Source organism: Stegostoma tigrinum, chromosome 30, assembly GCF_030684315.1.
Source record: "Stegostoma tigrinum isolate sSteTig4 chromosome 30, sSteTig4.hap1, whole genome shotgun sequence".
Lineage (NCBI taxonomy): Eukaryota > Metazoa > Chordata > Chondrichthyes > Orectolobiformes > Stegostomatidae > Stegostoma > Stegostoma tigrinum.
In genome coordinates, this window is record NC_081383.1 from 2,262,191 (window position 1) to 2,281,560 (window position 19,370).

A 19,370-nucleotide genomic window follows, 5' to 3' on the forward strand; every position below is an offset into this window, starting at 1 on the left:
GCTGAGGTGTTGGGTGCCAGGGAATTGGAAGTCCTGGAAGAGGTGGAGGGCGTGTGTGGTGTCACGGACGTAGGTAGGGAGTTCCTGGACCAAAGGGGAGAAAATGGAGTCCAGATAGGTGGAGATGAGATCGGTGGGGCAGGAGCAGGGTGAGACGATGGGTCGACCAGGGCAGGCAGGTTTGTGGATTTTGGGAAGGAGATAGAAACGGGCCGTGCGGGATTGGGGAACAATGAGGTTGGAGGCTGTGGGTGGGAGGTCCCCTGAGGTGATGAGGTCGTGAATGGTGTTGGAGATGATGGTTTGGTGCTCGGGTGTGGGGTCATGATCGAGGGGGCGGTAGGAGGTGGTGTCGGAGAGTTGGCGTCTGGCCTCGGCGATGTAGAGGTCAGTGCGCCATACTACCACTGCGCCACCCTTGTCTGCGGGTTTGATGGTGAGGTTGGGGTGGGAGCGGAGGGCTGCCCGTTCTGCAGGGGAGAGGTTGGAGTGGGTGAGAGGGGTGGAGAGGTTGAGGCGGTTAATGTCTCGACGGCAGTTGGAGATGAAGAGGTCGAGGGAGGGTAGGAGGCCCTGGGGGTGGTGTCCAGGAGGAGGACTTGTGTTCAGTTCACCTGGGCCATCTCCAGCACATCCCTCACCTTCCTGGATCTCTCAGTCTCCATCTCAGGTAACCAGCTTGTAACTGATGTCCATTTCAAGCCCACCGACTCCCACAGCTACCTAGAATACACCTCCTCCCACCCACCCTCCTGCAAAAATTCCATCCCCTATTCCCAATTCCTCCGCCTCCGCCGCATCTGCTCCCACGATAAGACATTCCACTCCCGCACATCCCAGATGTCCAAGTTCTTCAAGGACCGCAACTTTCCCCCCACAGTGATTGAGAACGTCCTTGACCGCGTCTCCCGTATTTCCCACAACACATCCCTCACACCCCGCCCCCGCCACAACCGCCAAAAGAGGATCCCCCTCGTTCTCACACACCACCCCACTAACCTCCGGATACAACGCATCATCCTCCGACACTTGTGCCATCTACAATCCGACCCCACCACCCAAGACATTTTTCCATCCCCACCCCTGTCTGCTTTCCGGAGAGACCACTCTCTCCGTGACTCCCTTGTTCGCTCCACACTGCCCTCCAACCCCACCACACCCGGCACCTTCCCCTGCAACCGCAGGAAATGCTTCACTTGCCCCCACACCTCCTCCCTCACCCCTATCCCAGGCCCCAAGATGACATTCCACATCAAGCAGAGGTTCACCTGCACATCTGCCAATGTGATATACTGCATCCACTGTACCCGGTGTGGCTTCCTCTACATTGGGGAAACCAAGCGGAGGCTTGGGGACCGCTTTGCAGAACACCTCCGCTCAGTTCGCAACAAACAACTGCACCTCCCAGTCGCAAACCATTTCCACTCCCCCTCCCATTCTTTAGATGACATGTCCATCATGGGCCTCCTGCAGTGCCACAATGATGCCACCCGAAGGTTGCATGAACAGCAACTCATATTCCGCCTGGGAACCCTGCAGCCTAATGGTATCAATGTTGACTTCACCAGTTTCAAAAACTCCCCTTCCCCCACTGCATCCCTAAACCAGCCCAGTTCGTCCCCTTCCCCCACTGCACCACACAACCAGCCCAGCTCTTCCCCTCCACCCACTGCATCTCAAAACCAGTCCAACCTGTCTCTGCCTCCCTAACCTGTTCTTCCTCTCACCCATCCCTTGCTCCCACCCCAAGCCGCACCCCCATCTACCTACTAACCTCATCCCACCTCCTTGACCTGTCCGTCTTCCCTGGACTGACCTATCCCCTCCCTACCTCCCCACCTATACTCTCCTCTCCACCTATCTTCTTTACTCTCCATCTTCGGTCCGCCTCCCCCTCTCTCCCTATTTATTCCAGTTCCCTCCCCCCATCCCCCTCTCTGATGAAGGGTCTAGGCCCGAAACGTCAGCTTTTGTGCTCCTGAGATGCTGCTGGGCCTGCTGTGTTCATCCAGCCTCACATTTTATTATCTTGGATTCTCCAGCATCTGCAGTTCCCATTATCTCTCAAATTCCATACTTTCATCATTTGAGCTGAACCCAATTCATAATCAGCACTGCATCTGAAATCTTAACTACAACTCGTAAAATTATCATTTTTTGCTAAACTTTTATATTTCAAATTCAGGAGTCATATTGTGGAAAAGCTCAATAAGAGAAATGTAATCAATTCCAGTGAAACCCAGGGCTGAAAACCAAATTCTCTTGTCCTATTCCGAAGGTACATCTTGCTGCAAGAACAGACTCCCACAAGCACTTGGGTTGGGTTTAGTTGGGCGTGGGGATGGGGGTTGCATGTGGATCTCCCAGGCTTTAATCCAATGCTTCCCGAATGTCATGTCCGTTTGACAACTGAAAATTGCGATGGGGGGGTGTGTGTAGGGCAAGGGTGGTTACTGTTGTTACAAATCTGTTGAAGTTGGAGTTGAGGATTATTGTGTCAAACACAGTCTCAATGAATGGCAGAGCTAACTTAGTGGGATAAATGGACTACCTCTGCTCCTATGTCTAATGATCTTATTTCCCCTCAATCAATTCCCAATAAACAGGAAAACAAATGAGGAAAATCAGGCGCACATAACATGCACAGAGCCTTGGAGGTGGTTGCAGGGTGACCCGCTAGTCTCTACTCCACATCTGCCATTGTAGCCTGAGATTGACAGCAAACAAATGTGAAACAGGGTTATAACCCACAGTTTGATCACTCTGTTTCACATTAGCACCTTAACGTTGTACAAGGATTTGGCTCTTTGAAGCACTCTTTCTCCCGAGGGTTGTGGCAGGAATACATTCACTGTGGATGTAAGTTTGCTTGCTGAGCTGGAAGGTTAGTTTTCAGACCTTTCGTCACCATTCTAGGTAACATCATGAGTGAGCCTCCGATGAAGCGCTGGTGTTATGTCCCGCTTTCTATTTATGTGTTTAGTGTTCCTTGGGTTGGTGATGTCATTTCCTGTGTTGATGTCATTTCCTGTTCTTTTTCTCAGAGGATGGTAGATTGGCTCCAAATCAATGTGTTTGTTGATGGAGTTCCGGTTGGAATGCCTTGCTTCTAGGAATTCTCATGCGTGTCTCTGTTTGGCTCGTCCTAGGATGGATGTGTTGTCCCAATCAAAATTCTATACCTACATAACACCCAGACAGCTGATCTCCCTGCTTTAGGAATGATATATTTGTATGCAGGTACTATATGTATGTGTATGATCTTGTGCAAATAATGGCAGTAAAACTACTGGAAGGGCATGCAATTATCACAGTGAGAGCAAGACAGATTTTCAGCACACTTGCTTTATTTTTTTTTACTATATCCAGATTATAAAGTTGCATCTGTAAGAAATGGTCACTCTCTTTAACTCTTTCACTACCCAAACGTTGACAACACTCTGGTGGCACCTTCAGTACAGCTGTGCGGAGTAGGTTAACTCAGCAGTAAATGATGCCACCAAAGCAAGCATAGTGACTGAGTTAACTGAAGCAACACGAAATAATTCAGCAAAATCTCACAATGTTTGACTACCGATTTAAATAACACGACAAACACGACAGCTAAGTCAAGAGAACAGCACAGAAACACAGGAATTTGAACAAGCACTTTTGCTACAATACTCTTTACAATTTGCAGCTCTATAAAACGTCTTTATCAGGGCTGTGTGTCTCCCTACCAGGCGCTCGATGCATTTTCAGTCTAGTGCTGTCATCTCACCCACATACACCTTACCAAGGCCATACAGCTGGTTAAATGAGAATCCCTCCTTACTCCAACTGTGCATCCTCTGTAGGATTATCCTTGCATGCCTGTACCATTGCCCAATTCGATCAGGGCACACATTACAGTAATAGGGCCAGTGCAATTTGAAGGTCAGCAGAATCTTGTGGAATTGTTGGCGTTGTGAAGGGCAAGACTGCAACGTATGGCAATGCTGGAAATGTTAACTCTATAAATGTGTTAATGGTTTCCCTACAAATCTTACCCAGCAATGTCAATACCAACACTCAATCATCTCTTCTCAAAATTCTCATTCAACACAGCCTCTTTCAGCTGTTGGAACAAATGAACAATTTTCTCCCCTCGTGCTCCATTATATATTTTTCTGCCTGTGATGGTGTGAAACTTTCCCCAGGAACAAATAAAAATGCAGACTGTCCCGAGATGAATACTGAGTTTGGTTATGGCTGGTTGTATTTTATGAAATGTCACATTATAAGGAGAGTTTCTGTTTGCAGTCTGCAGGATTGTGGTTTGGGCAGACACCAATGTTCCACTCGCAAATCACTGAAGAGGCAACTATGACAGATACTTACCTAATACCGGGGTGTGCGAAAGCAACATTCATGGTAGGGAGAGAGGGAGAGAGGGTGAGAGAGAGCGAGCGAGATAGAGAAAGAGAAAGAGAGGACATGAGGGACAGAAAGCAAGACAGAGAGAGAGAGACAGAGAACATGAGAGACAGAAAGAGAAAGAGAGAGAGAGAGAAAGATAAAGCAAGCACTGGGGAAAGGCTAATCAAATTGCTATAGAAAATAATGACACCTAAAATGGAGAATACGTTAAGACACATTGTAAAAAAAGATGAAAATTAAACAAGTGCATTACTGATTTCCTATAACTGTTCATCCTCTGACATGAAAAGGATCAAATGTATACACCTGGGTTGGCCAACCAAATACACAAACATTTGGTTCCAGCTAAATGATTGAATATTCTAAATTATCCAATCACAGGTCTGGATTTTGTTGTTATGTGTGGTCAGGTTACCATGTACAGTAAGTTACCAAGTATAGCAAGTTACTAGGTTACTAGGTATAATGTGCTCCATCATTCATTCCTCCTCTGGATAGCTTCCATTTTAAATATTCTGCATTTTCAGGTCACTTCACTTCTTATGGCCTCAAATCCTCTCTGTTTGTGCCATGAAGACCATCCTCCACTTTCAGCAACTCCCAGCATCATGCACCCAAGATTAACCTGAAAGATCAATCAGATGGCATTATTTTCCTGCAATTCATCAAATCCACACTTCTGACCGCCTCAGTTTGTTTTCCTCCCCTCCTGATGAGGCTGGCTCTCACTGAAGCTCAGATATGATGTGGAGATGCCAGTGTTGGCCTGGGGTGGACCAGGTCAGAAATCACATGGTACCAGGTTGTAATACAAAAGAACAAAAACAAAGTTGCTGGAAAAGCTCAGCAGGTCTGGCAGCACCTGTGAAGGAGTAAACAGAGTTAACATTTCAGGTCCGGTGACACTTCCTCAGAACACAAGCTTTCTCAGCTTCACTCATTCCTCAGGTGTTAGTGAGGTGGTATCAGACACAGAATTTATAAGTAAAACATCAACGGGTTACACCACTGATGAGGATGGACTAAACAAACCTGAGATGTTGTTAAATGTTTAACCAGTTACAAGGTTTTAATTGAATAATATGTATATGTAAATCCCTGAATTCCTTTGACGTCACTGTCTTGAGAGAACTAAAGGTTTTATCAGCGTAAAGAGGAGGTGACATTTTAGGTCAGACAATGCACATTAGGTGTGAGGACTTGTTTGGAATTTGTTTGTGTTTTGGTTTGGAGTCAGACAGTTATATTTCTAAAGTAAGAAATTAAAAAATGCCACATTGACTGTCTACAAATTGTGTGCTTTTTGAGCAAAACAGAATGTATCTGTAAATACAAATTCACCCCACAGATTCACGTGAGTGTGTGTGTGAGAGAGAGTGAGAGTGAGAGACAGCGAGAGTGCGCGCATGTGTGCGCGCGCGGGAGAGTGTGTGCGTGTGCCTGAGAGAGGCAGTGTGTGTATGTGCAGAGTGTGAGAGTGTGTGTGTTTATGTGTGTGCAGAGACAAAGTGTGTGTGTGTGTGTGTGTGTGTGTGTGTGTGTGTGTGCGCGCGTGTGTGCATGTATGTGAGAGAGAGAGAGAGCAAGAGAGAGAGTGTGCATGTGTGCTTCAGAGACAGTGTATGAGACAGGGATTTACACGTACGTATTAATTAATTAAAACCTTCTAACTGATTAACGACTTAACACCATCTTGGGTTTGTTTAGTATATCCTCATCAGTGTTGTGGCTCTTGGATCTTTGACTTGTAAGTTGTGTGTCTGATACTACCTCTCTCACTAACACCTGAAGGAGGAGTAAGACTCTGAAAGCTTGTCTTCAAATAAACCTGTTGGACTGTAACCTGGTGTCTAGTGATATCTGACCTTTAAGCTCAGATACAAACTTGCTTTCCCAGTATTTTGCCCCCTGTGGCCACTCATCAACCACACAATGTGGTAGTGGGTCTTCAACTATTAAGGCATCACATCAGAGTTTCACTGAGCAAATTTTCTATAGAAAATATGTTATCCTTTACCTCCTCTCTAGAAGGAGCTGACTTTCACAGGAATACAGGGTCCCCTTCCACTCCTGAAGGTACTGACTCTCACTGGGTTACAGGTCTGTCTATCAGGAGTCAACTGTCCCTGGTGTCTCACTCAGCTTGTTTGCAGATTACACAAACAAAGAGGCCACCACAGCCAAGCTCAAATGGTCTTCACCGGATATTTACACATAAATAGACTTTTATACAGCGAATTGTTGGACAGTGGTCAGGAATGGAAACCCTGTTTTGGTTTGCACCATCCTCAGTCCATGGAACAGATATTATATCCAGCTGGTGTCTTCACTCCACCATTAATACAGTCAATATGACATGGCTTCTAATCAATCTAACAGTAAATTCAAAAGAAACTTTACCCAAAAATGTCAGAATGTGGATCTCACTACTGTCAGTTAACAGTAAAGGAAATTAATTTAAGGGGAAGGTGAATAAACATGGGACAGAGACATTTTAATAGATTATGCTGTTGCATCATACTCCATAATATAGTTGTATTTAAACAGAATTCAAGTCCGTACATTTGTAGGAGATTTATTTCCATTCGTCACCCTCCATAAAACTCTCACCACATTGATTACTAACTCCCTATATTTATACAACCAATTCAAATCCAATTAACTCAATTAATATATTCACACCTGTTCACTCATTCTGTTAGGTCTTAGGCATTCCTACAAACTGTATTTAACGATAACAGACAGGGCTAGATATAAAACAGTGGAAGGTGACTTGTGTGGGTCATTGCCATGGATCAATTATGCTGAATATTTTTTGTAATTCTTGTATGGGATGTTGGTGTTGCTGGTAAGGCTGACCAATCCTTAGTCTCTGTTGAACTATTTGGCTTGTGAAGTCATTTCAGAGGCAAGTTAAAAGTCAACCACATTGTTCTGGGTCTGGAGGTGCATGCAAGCCAGACCAGGCAAGATCTCCTTCCCAGATAATAAAATGTGAGGCTGGATGAACAGAGCAGGGCAAGCAGCATCTCAGGAGCACAAAAGCTGACATTTCGGGCCTAGGCCCTTCATCAGAGAGCGAACAAGGGAGTCACGGAGAGAGTGGTCTCTCCGGAAAGCAGACAAGGGTGAGACCACTCTCTCCGTGACTCCCTTGTTCGCTCCACACTGCCCTCCAACCCCACCACACCCGGCACCTTCCCCTGCAACCGCAGGAAATGCTACACTTGTCCCCACACCTCCTCCCTCACCCCTATCCCAGGCCCCAAGATGACATTCCACATTAAGCAGAGGGTCAACTGCACATCTGCCAATGTGGTATACTGCATCCATTGTACCCGGTGTGGCTTCCTCTACATTGGGGAAACCAAGCGGAGGCTTGGGGACCGCTTTGCAGAACACCTCCGCTCAGTTCGCAACAAACAACTGCACCTCCCAATCGCAAACCATTTCCACTCCCCCTCCCATTCTTTAGATGACATGTCCATCATGGGCCTCCTGCAGTGCCACAATGATGCCACCCAAAGGTTGCAGGAACAGCAACTCATATTCCGCCTGGGAACCCTGCAGCCTAATGGTATCAACGTGGATGGACTCCACCAGTTTCAAAATCTCCCCTTCCCCAACTGCATCCCTAAACCAGCCCAGTACGTCCCCTCCCCCCACTGCACCACACAACCAGCCCAGCTCTTCACCTCCACCCACTGCATCCCAAAACCAGTCCAACCTGTCTCTGCCTCCCTAACCTGTTCTTCCTCTCACCCATCCCTTCCTCCCACCCCAAGCCGCACCTCCATCTCCTACCTACTAACCTCATCCCACCTCCTTGACCTGTCCGTCTTCCCTGGACTGACCTATCCCCTCCCTACCTCCCCACCTATACTCTCTCCACCTATCTTCTTTTCTCTCCATCTTTTGGTCCGCCTCCCCCTCTCTCCCTATTTATTCCAGAACCCTCACCCTTCTCTGATGAAGGGTCTAGGCCCGAAACGTCAGCTATTGTGCTCCTGAGATGCTGCTTGGCCTGCTGTGTTCATCCAGCCTCACATTTTATTATCTTGGATTCTCCAGCATCCGCAGTTCCCATTATCCCCAAGATCTCCTTCCCAGAAGGCCATTAGTGAACCCAAAGGATTTTACAACACTGAAGAATGCTCATGCTCTCCATCATTTGACTAGCTTCTAATTCCAACTTTTATTGAATTCAAATTTCAGCCCCAGAATATTACCAAGATACCACCATCTTCCCTAATGGTTCTGTGCTATAAATCTGATGAGTGCATGTGAAGCATTTTGGGACTTTCCCCGAGATCTCTGATAAGCTTTACAAGTACAAGTCATCCTTAACTTCTCAGCACCTGACTAACAATGCTTGATGGTTTTCCAGCTTCTAAACAGATTATAGCAGATCAGCTTTGCAGTTCAATGACATGCTTACCTAGGATTTAGACAGCAGCTTGGATCTGAATGCCACCATCATCCGTTTACGGAAAATAGCAAACTCATTATCCACCTCGTCCTTTTCTGCAGTGACGCCGACTCCTAGCCCAGACCTGTCTGTCGATGTCACACCTCTATGGAGAAAAGAGGATAACTTTGTCAAGTTTGCAGTATGAGAGAGTTTACTTAACACATCGATGCCAATGCATGATCAAGTGTAACCAAGATGCTGGAACCAAAACAGGTTAAGGCTGTGCATGGCAATATTGATCCCTTTTGCAAGCAGGGTCCCAACCCGAAACGTCAGCTTTCCTGTTCCTCTGATGCTGCCTGGCCTGCTGCGTTCCTCCAGCTACACAGTGTGTTATCTCTGACTCTCTCATAAGTACCTTGAAGGTGCTTCCATCACTACCACCTCAGGAGGCAGATCTGCATCCACCAATATTGTACCCTAGTGCTATAGGAGCAGATCTGCCCCCACCAGTACTGTACCCCAGTGTTATACAGTAACAGACCTGTCCCCCCCCCCCCCCCAGTACTGTACCCGTGTCATAGAGTAACAGACCTGTCCCCACCAGTACTGTACCCCAGTGTTATACAGCGACAGACCTGTCCCCACCAGTACTGTACCCCAGTGTTATACAGTAACAGACCTGTCTTCACCAGTATTGTACCCCAGTGTTATACAGTGACAGACCCGTCCCAAACAGTACTGTACCCCAGTGTTATACAGTGACAGACCTGTCCCCACCAGTACTGTACCCCAGTGTCATACAGTGACAGACCTGTCCCTACCAGTACTGTACTCTAGCGTTATACAGCAGACCTGTAACCACTAGTATAGTAACACGTGTTATATGGCGCAAATTGCTCCAGTGTATGTGGTCTTCCTACTGTCATGCATCACTGAAGTGAACAATACTAAATTTCTCACTTCATTGAATACGGGAAAAATACCCTGACTTCAAGAATAAGAGCGGCATTTGCATTTTTAATTTAGCACAATGACAAATCTGCATGCTAGGTGTTTTGCGAATGTGAGCAGCAATATCAAATCCAGCCCAATGCCCCTCTTTCCTGTTTCATACCTGTTGACTGGGTCTCGGATTCCCTGCTTTTCTGAGCCCAGTCCCTCACCATCCTTCCAGCCCATCCTCTGCAGCATCTTGTACCCAACGTTGTCCACTGCCAGCTTATTTTTAGTGTAATTTAGATCCTCACTTTTCTGAAAAAGAAAATGCATTTTCTGAGAATAATCCTTTTGTATCCTCAACAATTAATCAATTTGAGCCAGTGTCATCAACCTTCAAAGACTGGTGCGGGTAAAGAAACCATCCAGTGCAGACAGAAGATTTCTAGTTTGTCCTCTAGACTTGCTGAATTTGCTGATCTTTGTATAGGTGGTCAAGTTCTCTCTGCTTAGTTAACTCAGCCACATTAGGGGCATTTAAACAGTCATTGGATAAGCATATGGATAATGATGGGATAGTGTAGGGGGAGGGGCTTAGATTAGTTCATAGGTTGGCGCAAATCGAGGGCCGAAGGGCCTGTTCTGCGCTGTATTGTTCTATGTTCTATTTCCACGCCTGGCTGGAAATCAGATAATCTACCTTCCTCTGACTAACATTTGGTGACTCTGTTGGAATGTTCACTGAGAGTTGATTTGGTTAATGAATAGATATTGGCCAGCAGACTGTAGATACATTCGCTGCTCACGACGTGGTCTCCTCTACATTGGGGAAATGAAGCATAGACTTGGCGACCACTTCGCAGAACATCTACATTCTGCTGGCAAAAAAGACCCTGAACTACCTCTGATGAAGGGTCTAGGCCCGAAATGTCAGCTTTTGTGCTCCTGAGATGCTGCTTGGCCTGCTGTGTTCATCCAGCTTCACATTTTATTATCTTGGAATTCTCCAGCATCTGCAGTTCCCATTATCACTGAACTACCTGTTGCCTGCCATTTCAATGCACCACCCTGCTGCCTGGCCAATATCTCTGTCTCCGGTTTGCTACAGTGTTCCTGTGAAGCCCAGCGCAAGCTGGAGGAACAACACCTCATTTTCCGCTTGGGGACCCTACAGCCCTCCGGACTCAATATTAAGTTCAATAATTTTAGGGCCTAAATTCCCCCACCCCACACACCAGGCCTTGTTACTACATAGCCTACCACTACACACTCCCTGTTGTTAGTCACTAACATTCCCCATTAACAACTATTCACCCTTCCAGCCTGATCGTTAGCAACTCCTTTGTCTATCCAACTGTCTTTCTCCCTCTTTGGGCTCTATCCTATCATTTACTCCCTATCCCACTCATCTCCCTATTTTTCTGCATAAAAACTGACGGTTTCCCAGCCACCATCAGTTCTGAGGAAGGATCACCAGACCCGAAACGTTAAATCTGTTTTCTCCTCCACAGATGCTGCCAGACCTGCTGAGTTTTTCCAGCAACTTTGTTTTGGTAGACTGTAGATACACCCTGCATGTGTAAGCACTGGAAATGTCAATTTTGATTCTGGGCTCTAATCTCCGGAGGAAGATTGGAACACATAATCCCTAACTCAAAGGTGAGATCCCACAATTAGTGATCAGATCAACAAAAAACCAAGGTGATTCTGAGTTTAATTGGGTATTTTAGAGGAAGTAGCGAAGAAGATTGATGAGGGCAGAGTAGTAGACACTGTTTTACTTGGTTAGTAAAAGGTTTGACAAGGTTCCGCATTTTTTAAAGTTCATTCACAGGATGTGGGTATCCCTGGCTAGGCCAGCATTTATTGCCCATTCCTAACTGTCTAGAGGGCAGTTTCCTTCCCTAAAGTGAGCCAGATGGGTTTTTTGGACAATTGGCAACGGTTTCACAGTCATCATTAGATTCTTAATTGCACATTTTTATCTGCCGTGGCAGAATTCAAACCCAGGTCCCCAGAACATCACCTGGGTCTCTGATTGTTTGTCTAGCAATAATACCACCAGGCCATTACCTCCCTGCTAGACTACTTAGTAATGTTAGATCATGTGAGTCACAGTGAGCTTGCCAAATGGATACAAAATTGGCTTAACAGCAGGAGAGAGTGTGATGGTGGAGGGTTGTTTTTCAGACTGGAGGCTTGTGAGGAGCGGTGTTCCACAGGAATTAGTGTGGGGTATACTTTTGTTTGTCATTTATATGAATGATTTAAATGACAATATAGAAGACATGGTTAGTAAGTTTGCAGTTGATACCAAAATGGGTGGTATAGTGGACGGTGAAGAAGGATATCTAAGATAACAAAGAGATCTTGAACAATTGGGTCAATGGGCTGAGGAGTGGCGGATGGAGTTTAATTTGGATAACTGCGAGGTATTGCATTTTGGTGAAACAAGCAAGAGCAGGACTTACACAATTAACAGTCAGGCCTTAGGTAGTGTTGTAGAACAGAGACACCTAGGGGTTGAGGTACATAATTCTTTGAAGTTTGCATCACGTATGGATACAGTGGTTAAGAAGGCATTTAGCACGTTTGCCTTCATTGCTCAGGCCTTTAAAGTATAGGAATTGGGACATTGTGTTGAGGTTGTACAGGACATTGGCGATGCCTCTTCTGGAACAGGGTGTTCCGTTCTAGTCACCCATTTATAGAAAGGATATTACTAAGCTGGTAAAATTTCAGAAGAGATTTACGAGGATATTGCCAGAAATGGAGGGCTTGAGTTGTAAGGAGAGGCTGGATAGGCTGGGACTTTTTTCATGGGAGTGCAGGAGGTTGAGAGGTGACTTATAGAGGTTTATAAAATAATGAGGGGTATAGATAAGGTGAAAGGCAGGTGCTTTTTTTTCCCCTAGGGTGGGGGATTTAAAGACTACGGGATATATTTTTCAGGCGAGAGGAGAAAGACATGAGGGGCAATTATTTTAACACAGAGCGTTGTTAGTGTGTGGAATGAACTTTCAGAGGAAGTGGCGGATGCAGGTAATGTTACAACATTTAAAAGGCGTTTGGATAAGTACATGAATAGGAAATATTTGGAGATATGGGCCAAGTGCAGGCAGGTGGAACTAGCTTAGTTTCAGATTATGGCACGGACTGGTTGGACTGAAGGGTTTGTTTTTGTATTGCATGACTGTATAAACTGATACGTTTCTGAACACTGCGGAGAACTTTCCTATTTTTCTGTAGAAATAATGTTTTTGCTTGCACCTGAGGAATTATGAAGCCTCAATGTAATATCTCACCCAACAGAAAGCAGCTCTGCAAGTGCCTACCTGAATTATGGGGCTCAAATCTCTAGAATGAGGCTGGAAACCATGGCATGGAGAGGCAAGAGAATGCTGCCCACCAATTCACATCTGACAGTTGCAGGAGTTTGGGAGAAATTGTGTAATTTTCTTTTCAACTATTTTCCTGCATTTGAGCAGTAAGCACTTGAACATCCAGCTAGCACGGATAAAACAATTAATAAATGAATTGATGCCTTAAGATAAAGCCCAGGATGGATATTTGTTTGGGAACATGACATTAGAATTGATAAACGGCAACAGAAATGGGCCTGTGTGGGGTCATACCTGTTGGTTTGCAATCTTACCGTCTTTTTCTTCGGTTTGTACGTTGGTTTGTCATAACCAATTCTTTTTAACTCTCGGACTGAAATGACAGCACAAATTTATTAGTGATTTCTGTTTGTTACTTTAGCAACAAATGAAAGGAGAATGACAGTCTCACAGCTGAAATGACAAGTCAGCTTTCTAGATTACTATTTCGTCTTTTGTATAACTTTTCCACTGTGGCTTTAGACAGTAGTTATTTAAAATTAAAGAGCTTTTTAAATTTAAGCTTGCTTCAAAAGGGTTAACTTTTTCAGACAGCTCCTATTAGAAGGATATTCAGATCTATTTTTCGTACAGATGCCACATTGAGACCAGAAAGATGTCAGTGCTAAAGTACCCCATTGTAGCCCATTGTGTGTGATCTGCCATTCAATGAAATCATGGCTGATCTGATCATCGTCAACTCCAGTTTCCTGCCTTTTTCCCCACAACGCTTAATTCCCTTGCTGATTAAAAATCTGTCTGTCTCAGCCTTGAATATACATAACAACCCAACCCTGACTGCCTTCCGTGCTGAAGAAATCCTTCATCTGAGATAATGCCCTCTGGTCCTAAGCTCTCCATTCAGGAGAAAGAATCTCACAGCTTCTACCTGGCAAAGCCCCCAGAGTAGTTTAAAAGTTCAATAAGCTTGCCTCTCACTCTTCTAAGTTCCATCCACCATGGTGAGATTCGAACCCAAATCCCCAAAACATTACCTGGGTCTCTGGATTAATAGTCTTGCGGTATTACCACTAGGCTATCACCTCCCCAATTTGGTAACTACTGCATCTGATCTATGACTCTATGATCTATACTTTGTAAAATGTAAACGGTTTGGCTCCACTTTGTCACTGTGTACCTGGTGATGTTGCAGCCTTTGGGCGGAATTTTTTGGGAGGAAGCATGCCCACTTTCAAAGTCAGGCCTTTCCGTTTTCTCGGAAGAACTGAACGCCCTGAAGATGCTGCCTCCGGTGCAGGATCCATGGAAGTATCAGATTTCTCAATCATCCCGCTGTATTCCTTCACCTTCTCCTTATAGTATTTGTAGTAAGAACTATTCTCATCATAGAGAAACCTGCAGTCACACAAGAACCACTTAGATAATCTCGCCTGCCAAAAACAAAAATCAGCATGTCCGTTCTGAGCAAGAGGATGGTGAAAAGCTGCAGACATCATGTACTCTCATGTCCATTGTTGGAGGAGAGCAATTTATCATGTCTATTTCAACCTCAGAATATCCTAAAGTTCTTTATAGGCTATAAATTAACCTTGAAGTGTTGTACTTTACCTGTTGGAATATAATTAATTCAACAGACATTTTGTACATTGTAAGAATAGCAATGTGCTAATTACCAGATAATTCTATTTTTGTATATTGACCAAGGGGGTAAATATTGGCCCATTATATTCACCATGCTCTTCTTCTAAGAGTTGGCCATTTCCACAAGGACACACGGGACCCTGGTTAAATGTTTCATTTGAAGATGGCATCTACAACAGAGCAGCATTCTGTCAAGCAACTGCTCAAAACCAGATTATTTGGTCACTTACTACCTTGATATTGGATCTTGCTGTGTCATTAGTGGCTGCTTCACTTCCTACAGTACAACAGTGATTATACTTCCAAAAATATTTTGTTGACTATAAATCGCTTTGGCACATCCTGAGATTTTAAGTGCATGTTCTTTTAAAATGTATTTTTAAACAGAGTTGCTTCTTGTAAAGCATTCTGAGAAGTTGTACTAAAAGCATTCACTCTGGTCTAAAAACGCTAGCAATTAGAAAACATTCTTCATAACTTCAGCATATTCCAAAAAGATTCAAGGAATTCTAGATAAACACAACATGCAAACCAGCTGTGCTGAACTAATTGGCCCAATGTTCCATTTGCTAGATTTTAACAGCACTGAAGTTATACTGTCCCTCACTGCCCATCCAACTCTTGGGTTGGTCAGTTTAAGGTTACAACACCCCTCCCTCACCTCACTGTTGCTAGGGATGAACCCTGTCATACACTCTCGTGTCTCCTATATGCCAGCAAACAGTCCGTCCCTGTACTCTTACCAAAAAGTTGGATTATCCCGGTTGTTTTCAATGGCAATCTCTTCCAGGTCTGGACCACACTCAGCCACAAACTTGGCCAATTTTTCCGCAGTGGTTTTTGTCTTGGTGTCACTGAGAGAATCACCTACAAAGAAAGCAAGTTTAGTTTCAGAAAGCAGAAATCACTCAGCAGGAGCACCGAAGTCACTTGCTCTTGATTTTCTTTTTAACTACACTTCTTCAACTAATTGATCACGGAGCCCCTTACACCACACACACGTAACAAGGAGGGCTAACTGACTCTAAAAGGTATAGATGAGCCATTAGCTGAATAAGAAATGCAAATGCGGTAATGGAATCCTAATACAAGTTGTGCATGTTGTCAAAGGTAGAAAGTCTTAGTTGTAAAATTCTGCTCCATTTAGAACCCTGCTGGCATTCACTGTGTTAAGGCACACACTTGAAGACTAGCAACATGGCAAGGCCATGGGGGTGGTCTGCTTTTCGAGGAACAAACTTCAGGATGAGAGAGACCTATATAAAAGGTAGACAAGGTGGAAAAGGAAAATCTTACATTCTCGAGTTCTTCAGGATAACATTGGACGACTGAGTTCTGATTTATAACTTACTTCTAAAAACAATATGTTATTTAAACATGGACATTAAAGATGTTTTTAAGCCGACAGCAAAAATAGCACTGCTTTGCAGACATTATTTGCAAAATCAATGTCACCTTGCTGTTGAAGCTGATGGACCCAAAAGGTGTTACAATTCAGAGCTCAATATCTTAAGACAATTACAAATACAAATAGCCCTTGTAAACTGACCGTTCTCTCATTCCTTTTATGTGGCAGTACACAGAATTCTGCATTACGTCAACATATAATTGTTGACTACATTGTCATATAAAAACAGAATTATTTATTTCTATTTAAGAACTTCAGTTTTCTTTCATGAGCTCTTTCTCCTCAGATCAGTAAAACTTCTCTACTTTGTAATCTGAATAATGAGTCAAGTTTCAATTCAGCACCGGTCAGTAATTTGCTTCTCTAGAAACCTTAAATAAGAATGATGTATAGTCCAGATGTTCTCCATTACAGAACTAGTTGTTTGTGCTAGACATGCAATCAGCTGATTAAATGGATTAATTAGTATGCACAGGCACTTTAATCATGTTTACGTAAGTGACTAAATGACCCAAGATGTAGGTCAGATCTAGTGTAATAGACCAGTGATATTTTAAATTAATTTAAAATTCTCTGAATAGACAAACACTATAAGGTCAAAATAACTGGTACTATATAACAGTTTTCATGTAACTTATGCATCCAAAGACCCTTCAGTAGGATCCTTCATCAATAGCTGCCACCAAATTAGATAAATCAACTGTACTATAACATAGCTTTGTGCTGGTTGTGGCTCACTGGTTATTACTCTTGCCTAATTCAGAAGGTTGTGGATTTGAGTTTCCCTCCAGAGACTTGAGCATAAACTCCTAGGCTGACACTTTAGAGCAGTCAATACAATGTGGAGCTGGAGGAACACAGCAGGTCAGGCAGCATTAGAGGAACAGGAAAGTCGATGTTTACACCTTTCATCAGTACTGGGGGAGATAATACATTAGACCAAGGCTGTTTCAAAGATCCCACAGTGCTATTTTGAAGAGCAGGATGTGCCTACGCTGTTTTAGCTGATATTCACTCTTCAATCAAGACTACTAAAAACAAAAATTATCTGGTGATTATCACATTGTTGTCTGTGGGAGTTTACTGTGAACAAATTGTTGCTGTGTTTCCCACATTAGAACAGTGACGGCACTCCCAAAGTACTTCATTGGCTACAAAGTGTTCTGGGATGTTCTGAAAGGCATTAAATAAATGCAAATCTTGTTTTTCTTTACAATCAGATTAGCCTTAACTTTACAATAGTTACGTCATCCATACCTTCTTCTGCAGTTGAACAAGTTGCTGAGCTTTCAACCTCCATCAGGAACTCTACTTGGAGACCACTGGATGTGTTGTCCGTGGATGTGTTGCATTCTGACCCTTTGTTCTCGACAGCAGCAGGTACGCCTGACTGACAGGTGTTTTCTTTAGAGAACTGTGCCACTTTCTGCTTGTAATATTTGTACTCGTCGCTTTTTGGGTCAAGCAGAAATCTTTAAAATAGACATTTTAAAAGAAATGTTAGTAAATAAAGCTCCCTTTTCTACATTTCCCATTTTTCTCTGGGCCAGGCTTAACTTCAATGATCAAATTGGAATTGAAAACTAGTCTTAATAATGGTGCCTTAAATGATCATTAATGCCATTTAAGAATTCCTTCAGGAAGGGAAGCTTTTCGTCCTGACCTTTTAATCTGACCTACATGCAACTGCAAAATCCCAATAATAAGGCTGACTCTTAACTACCTTTTGAAATAGCCAAGCAAGCTGCATGGTTCAAAGGCAAAGACATGAGCAACAAATGCTGGCTTTACCAGAAGTGGTCACATTCCATGGAAAAAGAAAACAAAATGGTGTGGATAAAGTTACACTTTCCAGATGTGAGACTCTCTTGTCTCAGAGAGTTTTAAATCATTGAATTCTCTAGTCAAGATGACTATGGATGCTTAGTTGGGTGCTGTACATTCAAGATTAAGATCAATAGATCGTCGAGTACCAAGGGACTCAATATACGCACAGTCAAAGTCAATCTTCAGCTATTATCTTACTGAATGGCAGAAACAGATTAAAAGGGTTTATTCTTGCTGCTTTTTATGATCTCTAATCAAAATTGGAACTTTAGAAATACACAGCAGGTGAAGCAACACCAGTATAGAGAAAAACAGTTGAGGTTTCATGTCTTTGATCCATCATCAGAACAGTAGAATGATTCTCAGAAGGGTCTTAACCAGAAACATTAATATTGTGAAATGACTCACAGTCACATGTCAGAGGCATGTAGGAAACATGCACATCATATTATCACTGGGTCAGAGCATATGACCAAAGGACATAAAAATTTCAGGTCCCATCTTACTTGGGAGCACATTGAAGCAGGCTTGATGGGCCAGATGGCTCAATTCTACTGCTATATCTTGTATCTTATGGGATCATTTGAAGCATGACATGCTACTAGAACTGTGGTCCTCAGCTGTAATCTGATAGTTTACTGTTAGCCCAGATACTGGTGTGCCTGTAAATGTAACATTTGTATATATTAATGAGGTGAGTTGAACATCTGTTGGATTTATCAAACTCTACATCCATTTCCTTATGTTACAAGGAATTACATAAGCTTTGCTGCATCATAAATTGATAAAATTCTAAAAGGACTTGACAAGGTAATCACAGGAAGAATGTTTCCAATGACCAGGGAGTCCAGAACCATAGATCATAGTATTTAGGATTGAGATGAGGAGGAGTTTCTTCATCCAGACAGTCGTAAGTCCGTGGAATTCTCTGCCATAGAAACTGGTTGAGGCCAAAACGTTGAATGTTTTTTCAGAAGGACTTAGATATAGTTTTTAGGATTAAAGGGTTTGAAGGGTATAGGGAGAAAGTGGGAAGAGAATATTGAGTTGGGTGATCATTCATGATCAGTTGAATGGTGAATGAGGCTCAACGGGCCAAATGGCCTACACTTGCTCCTATCTTCTATGTTTCTATCAGGTAAAGAGGCTCTGCTTGAGGAAAACCCTAATCACAGTTAGCAACAGTGCAAATATTTGGAAAATGACTGAAAACCAACTGGGCAACAACTCCAAACATCACAGAAATCAGACTAATAGCTGCATCAGCTTCTGAGATGACAGATAATTGTGCAGATCTGTCAATATGGCATTGATCAGTTGGAAAAAAGAGCAAATTTGTTTTGAAAGAAATCTGAGTTCATTCAGGATGCAAAAACTTTCCAACAGTCCTTTTCCTTAAAACTTA

General features: G+C 43.6%; 1 protein-coding gene across 3 annotated transcripts in view; it reads right to left on the minus strand.

Moving 5' to 3' along the window:
• Positions 1–3,340: 3,340 nt before the first annotated feature.
• LOC125465903 (SURP and G-patch domain-containing protein 2-like) overlaps positions 3,341–19,370 on the minus strand; it is a 37,374-nt gene continuing 21,344 nt past the window's right edge. For all 3 annotated transcript variants that reach the window (XM_048559881.2, XM_048559880.2, XM_048559879.2), the window contains 7 exons: positions 17,396–17,610; positions 15,474–15,597; positions 14,267–14,484; positions 13,404–13,462; positions 9,927–10,063; positions 8,837–8,972; positions 3,341–5,023 (listed from right to left, as the gene is read on the minus strand). In XM_048559881.2, the coding sequence (XP_048415838.1) occupies positions 8,837–8,972; positions 9,927–10,063; positions 13,404–13,462; positions 14,267–14,484; positions 15,474–15,597; positions 17,396–17,610 (889 nt within the window). In that variant the 3' untranslated portion in view covers positions 3,341–5,023. The remainder of the gene's footprint in view (positions 5,024–8,836; positions 8,973–9,926; positions 10,064–13,403; positions 13,463–14,266; positions 14,485–15,473; positions 15,598–17,395; positions 17,611–19,370) is intronic.